The sequence below is a fragment of the Esox lucius genome, chromosome 23 (genome assembly GCF_011004845.1).
Source record: "Esox lucius isolate fEsoLuc1 chromosome 23, fEsoLuc1.pri, whole genome shotgun sequence".
Taxonomy (NCBI): Eukaryota; Metazoa; Chordata; class Actinopteri; order Esociformes; family Esocidae; genus Esox; species Esox lucius.
This window is the reverse complement of record NC_047591.1, coordinates 11,838,557-11,845,336: the sequence shown is the minus strand read 5'-3', so window position 1 is coordinate 11,845,336 and position 6,780 is coordinate 11,838,557. Positions and strand designations below refer to the sequence as shown.

The following is a 6,780-nucleotide window of genomic DNA, read 5'->3' as shown; positions in this document are numbered from 1 at the left end:
AGGTACTGACCACTGCAGACCGGGAACACCCCACAAGTGCTGCCGTTTTGGAGATTCTCTGGCCCAGTCATCTAGCCATCACAATTTGTCCCTTGTCAAAGTGGCTCAGATCCTTATGCTTGCCCATTTTTCCTGCTTCTAACACATCAACTTTGAGGATAGAATGTTCACTTGCTGCCTTACACTCACCTAAAGGATTATTAGGAACACCATACTAATACTGTGTTTGACCCCCTTTCGCCTTCAGAACAGCCTTAATTCTACGTGGTATTGATTCAACAAGGTGCTGAAAGCATTCCTTAGAAATGTTGGCCCATATTGATAGGATAGCATCTTGCAGTTGATGGAGATTTGTGGGATGCACATCCATGGCACAAAGCTCCCGTTCCACCACATCCCAAAGGTGCTCTATTGGGTTGAGATCTGGTGACTGTGGGGGCCATTTCAGTACAGTGAACTCATTGTCATGTTCAAGAAACCAATTTGAAGTGATTCGAGCTTTGTGACATGGTGCATTATCCTGCTGGAAGTAGCCATCAGAGGATGGGTACATGATGGTCATAAAGGGATGGACATGGTCAGAAACAATGCTCAGGTAGGCTGTGGCATTTAAACGATTCCCAATTGGCACTAAGGGGCCTAAAGTGTGCCAAGAAAACATCCCCCACACCAGTACACCACCACCACTAGCCTGCACAGTGGTAACAAGGCATGATGGATCCATGTTCTCATTCTGTTTACGCCAAATTCTGACTCTACCATCTGAATGTCTCAACAGAAATCGAGACTCATCAGACCAGGCAACATTCTTCCAGTCTTCAACTGTCCAATTTTGGTGAGCTCATGCAAATTGTAGCCTCTTTTTCCTTTTTGTAATGGAGATGAGTGGTACCCGGTGGGGTCTTCTGCTGTTGTAGCCCATCCGCCTCAAGGTTGTGCGTGTTGTGGCTTCACAAATGCTTTGCTGCATACCTCGGTTGTAACGAGTGGTTATTTCAGTCAAAGTTGCTCTTCTATCAGCTTGAATCAGTCGGCCCATTCTCCTCTGACCTCTAGCATCAACAAGGCATTTTCGCCCACAGGACTGCCGCATACTGGATGTTTTTCCCTTTTCACACCATTCTTTGTAAACCCTAGAAATGGTTGTGCGTGAAAATCCCAGTAACTGAGCAGATTGTGAAATACTCAGACCGGCCCGTCTGGCACCAACAACCATGCCACGCTCAAAATTGCTTAAATCACCTTTCGTTCCCATTCTGACATTCAGTTTGGAGTTCAGGAGATTGTCTTGATCAGGACCACACCCCTAAATGCATTGAAGCAACTGCTATGTGATTGGTTGATTAGATAATTGCATTAATGAGAAATTGAACAGGTGTTCCTAATAATCTTTTAGGTGAGTGTATATATCCCACCCACTGACAGGTGCCACGATAATGAGATTATCAATGTTATTCACTTCGCTTGTCAGTGGTCATAATGTTATGGCTGATCGAGGTATATCCGCACAGCAGAATCAATACATACACTCCATAGCAATAGTATGTGTACACCCTACCACCACACCTATTTGAACTTGCCACTCTTCTGGGGTGGCTTTCCGCAAGATTTTCAGCCAAAAGAGAATTTGTGAGGTCAGGCACTGATGTTGGATGAGAAGGCCTGGTTTACAATCGCTGTTCCAATTCATCCCAAACCTGTTCAGTGGGGTTGAGGTCAGGACTCTGTGGGGGCCACTCGAGTTCCTCCACAACAACCTCGTCGAACCATGTCTTCATGGACCCTGCTTTGTGCACAGGGGCACAGTCAAGCTGCATCAGGAAAGGCAACAAAGGTATGTTATTTTTATTTCTCGAAGATTACTTTCTATAATTTATTATCTATGAATATAGCATCTTCCTAAATTGCATATAATTTATGTTAGGATTTTATTTCATGTTCATTGGTCCCTGCCTTGCTGCTTCAGACTGCGTTCTGTAGTAGTAGGCCATAGGCTAAGCGTGAATGTGGGGCTAGCCCCTCTCTCACAATGCAATGTACATTGTACGTGTTCAAGTTGACGGTGCATACAGGCGCTGTATTGAGCAGCATAACAAACACGTGAAGGAAAACAGGTGGTACGTTCTAAGTCGGATCATAACATGTATTAAACTGTGTGGAAAATGTGAAACCACACTGCGAGGGCACGACGAGTTGGTGGACTCCCTGAATCCTGGAATATTCAGATGCCTTTTTCAGGACTATGAGTGAGGGCGATTCGAGACTTCAGAGGCACCCTCAGCCCATCTTCAAAGGGACATCTAGCACTGTACAAAACGAACTGTTAGACTGTATGTATGAAGTGTACAGGGAGGAGATTGTTGCCATACAGGCAGATGACACAACTGACGTCTCCTGTAAATCACAAATGGTGGTTGTATTGCAATTCTGACTCTACCTGACAATAGAGTGACAGAGAGGTTTTTGGGGTTTGTGGAAGTCAAAGTGTCAGAGAGGAACTTTTCCACCTTGAAGAGGGTAAAAACCTTTAATACCATGGGACAGCCGCGACTCAATGCATTGGCCATGTTGTCCATCGAAAGCCAGCTGATTCAGCAGCAACATGACTTCATTCCCAAAGTCATTGAAAAGTTTGCCCAGAGGAAGAAGCGCCATGCCACCTTTCTCTTCAAGTGAGCCCTCAGCCTTGGTGAGTGAAAGCATATTTTATCATCCTGCTTTTGTGGTGCTGGTTCATGCATTGGTCATATTTTTGTGCTGGATCGATTGATATAGATGGTGATGAGTGTCAGTGTGTCCATGCCTATCTATTAAGGTTGTTATCATAGAATGGATCTGTATCCCTAAAAAGTTGTCTTTCCGCTTTGTTGTGGCCTTCAGTGGTGTTGAGCTCACTGCTGTTCACGTATGGCCCTGCAGGCACATTGGTGCTGAGCTTGGTTGCATTCCTAATTTAGGTTTGTAAATGTGACAAGTGGTAATTTTACATGTGTGTGAGAGAGAAGGAGAGCAATTACACAAGAAGTTCTCTCTCTCCAGTATGTGTACTACAACACCTGGTAGAAGCAAGCTGCTCTGTAGTTAAAAGTGTTTTGTGGAGCCACGCTGTTTGTTGATGTGTTAAATAAACACATCAGTAGCAAGAGGGAGTTTTGTAGCTTTACTGGTATGTATCCTATATTTTGAAATGGTTTGTGCCCCACAAAATGTTTACATATAAAAATGCCACTGGTGATGTGTGATTCATCACTCTACAGCCGTGTTTCTCAACCCTGCATCCCGCCCTGCACGTTTGAGATCTCTCCTCTGCCCAAACATACCCGATGTAGCTCATCAAGGACTTGATAATGAGCTGATCATTTGAATAAGGTGTAACAAACATGTTATTAAAAGCAAGGAAGAAATATTAGTCTTAAGAGGCCGGGGTTAGGTCTATATTTATTGAACTTGCAAAGTTAGATTATTTTTCAGTTAGATGCAAATGCATGTGTCAACAAGCTTTCCTTCAAATTATGGATTGAAATATGTGATAATAAAATTGTACTACAGGTTCCCAAACATATTAAAGGTCTAGTACAATCAATACTAGACTGCCTATAACTGATACACTATAAATGTCCACATTGAAAATTTGTGAAAAATATGATAATGCCCCTTTAGGGCAAGAGCTATGTGGAAACAGGTGAGTTTACCAAAATACTATACAACAAAAGTTTTTTGTTTTTTATTCAGACAGCATTTCAGCCCCCAAAGAATTGTAAAACATAGACAGACTGCAATAACTTGGTTAAATATTATTCTAGAAGAAAACCAGTTAAGAACCATTGACTCATTACTTATTCAACATGCCAAAAGTGTTGCCATTACACTGACTACTCTCTGGGACTCTGTTCGACTGGTTACGTGTATAAGCGATTGCATTAACTTGAGCTTTTGCCTGCTTGCCCTGTTTTGCACGGTCTTGCTTTTGCAACCATTCAGCATTCATGTACACAGACTTCAGGGAGCCAATTAGCTTTACGGGAACACCTCTGTCTTGCAAGGATTGAAATGGGTGGGGTTCAAAGAAATCATGACATCTGGGACAGTTGCAGTTGTCCCTGAGGTATGTCTCGCAGATATGAAGCCTCTTGCATTTCTCACGTTCTTCACATTTTCCATACTCTCCCACATCATTGTTATAGTCATGGCACACCTAGCAGAGGGAAGATATTTGTATAAGGGTCAACACACATAAGCGCACACACAGGCATGCACAAAATCTTCATTATCATGGGAAAAGGAGTTAAAATCCCTGCACAATATGTTGAAGGTTTGGAGAAACACATTTTAATATAGTATCTCATGACTGCTACACATAATGCCTTGCAGGCCATTTACTGAACATGTTGGCGGTGATGAAACAACAAAGGACCATTTATTTTCAATAAAGGGAAGCAAAGTTTTATGGGACGGGATGAGCCATGAGTAATACACTTGAATAATAAAATGTACTTCAAAATGGAGATGGCTTAAAAGGCACAGCCAATGCTCCCACAGAAGCTATGAGACAGTAACAGGGATCCCAAGTCAATACCTAGCACCATCATGCTTTTGCTGTTAGTTAATAGAACCGTTACCTAGACAGAGCATACTTGAGCATAAGGCAGAATACTTACTGGTGGTAAGAGGAAGCGGTCATTCTGAAGAAGCAGAGTGCACAGCTCAGCTTTGTCCAGTTTCTCCAGTCCGTTTTCTTTTAGAATGATTCTGTTGTTCCCAGAGGTGAGTTCATGGCTGAAGCGACAACCTCCTCTGAAGTCAAATGTAAACAGTCCAATTAATTGACAACCTTGATGCATCCATTCATGTGCCCTCCATGTGTATTATAGCCGACAGTGAGGCTACACAGTATGATTTGTAAGTCTATTTATTACCGTTAACTAAATTGTGACATATTTAGCTTACAAACCGCACAACCTAAAAACATTTCAGCAACAGTGTTCCAATTCAATGCGTATTGCATGCGTAATTACAGAATAACAACAAATGTTGGCTGGGACCTACAGAAATAGACATGCATTAAAAATACAGGTTATTTTATTTGTCTCGATTACACATGGTTAAACACGTCTATGAAACAAACGTTCCCCAGAGACCTTTTGGCTACAACTTACTGATTTTTAAAAGAGTAATTTAAATTGTGAGGCAACAAGTTAGTGAACATGCCTTCTCTGAACAAAAGGGCACTCTCCAAACAGGAATCGTTTACAAAAGTGTAGATTTCTGCATCCATGGCAATCTTGTGATTTGCAGAGTCGAACAACAGTCTTAGCTACAACTCTTTGCTCTCCGTTAAAGACAACTAAACAAAACCTATCCAGGTTTAAAATTACATCTCGCACTGACACACCGCACATCGCTTCTATATCGTTCACGTTCATTGAGCCATTATTTGCGCAAATTAATTTCGTTACTGTTGATTCCATAATTTGCCCCACAACAACAGAAGTAGATCTATTCTATCCTGTTTGAAACTACGACACTTTCAGTGACTAAAAGGGTTGTGTAATTTCGGGTAAATTGAAACCGGAAGCCTGCTTTATTTCCTCCTAAAAAAAAATATTCAAAACAAATGTCAACACCATGCAAGTAACATGTTTGAAATAAGCATAGGCCCGGCATTTGAAACCAACGTATTGTTCCAAATCACATATTTTTTTGAAAAATATCTGATTTCAAAATAGCTGATTCAAAAACGAATAAACACAGATGTAGTAAACACACTTGCAAAGCTACCGGTCTAAACACAGCATTTGTATGATTGGAATGTAAATACGTCCTTCGACAGTATATTGTTCTAATAAAATTCATAAAAAAGTGTATACTGTCTTACTGAATTTAAAACTTAAATACCAACTATGTCCAATAGATGTCATAATCATCCTATTCAAAAACAATTTAAAGCCTACAGACAAGTCTTCTCACTCAAATCAAATCCCTTTCAGATTTTGAATGTTTTAACATATCATTGTTAACTATATAATAATTATCTTGTTGTAATCTTCATCCTTACACGTTTTCATTATTCTTTATAGTTTATATGAGTGACCTCTTTGTTCCATATATCTTGGACAAACACTAGGACAGAGAAACTGAAGTTACATTGGTGCAATGGTGGGATAGCCATTGTGTACTATGCCATCTATGTGCTGATCAAAACCACTCCCTTTCAAACTTGGAATTCTATGGTTAAATGAGGTATGATAGTGATTCTACTTATAGATTATGCACATATATACAGCATGTTACAGATCCAGCTCAAACTTGAATGTTTAAAATAAAATAGAACGAACTAGAAACGTAACCCTTACATTATCCACACAGTTCAACTGATAATGCTTAATCCTAACCTTACATTAAGACCCAAAAGCAAATGATTGTTCCCAATTTAGCTTTTGTGCCTGTTGAATATGTATATCAGTTTGTGGCTATAGAAGCTTGTGATGGTGGCCGGTGCCTGCAGATCAACCACTAATACATTTCCACTACCCTACTATAGCTGACGCTGGTCATAACTCCACAAATAAATACGTTTTTCTACAAGGCTAAACTGACAACGGAGAGAAGGGCAAACATCACCACAAGCAATTCGCAGCAATTAAGAATAGAGTGTAAGCGCGTTCACGCGATGAAGGTACGATTTCGGGAGGGGGTCAATTTTCGCTGCAACACCAGCTCCTTCATGAACTGGGATCAGGCTGGGCTTCAGTACTAGTACGCATGTTCCAATGGGCTCCT

General features: G+C 41.0%; 1 protein-coding gene across 2 annotated transcripts; it reads right to left on the bottom strand.

Annotated features, from left to right (window-relative positions):
* Nucleotides 1–3,420: 3,420 nt before the first annotated feature.
* Nucleotides 3,421–5,533, bottom strand: LOC105020237 (poly [ADP-ribose] polymerase 12-like). 2 transcript variants are annotated; one of them, NM_001303820.1, is given in 3 exon segments: nucleotides 3,421–4,195; nucleotides 4,659–4,794; nucleotides 5,209–5,533. In NM_001303820.1, coding segments are annotated over 3 exon segments (759 nt in total). In that variant the 5' UTR covers nucleotides 5,469–5,533; the 3' UTR covers nucleotides 3,421–3,832.
* Nucleotides 5,534–6,780: the final 1,247 nt, after the last annotated feature.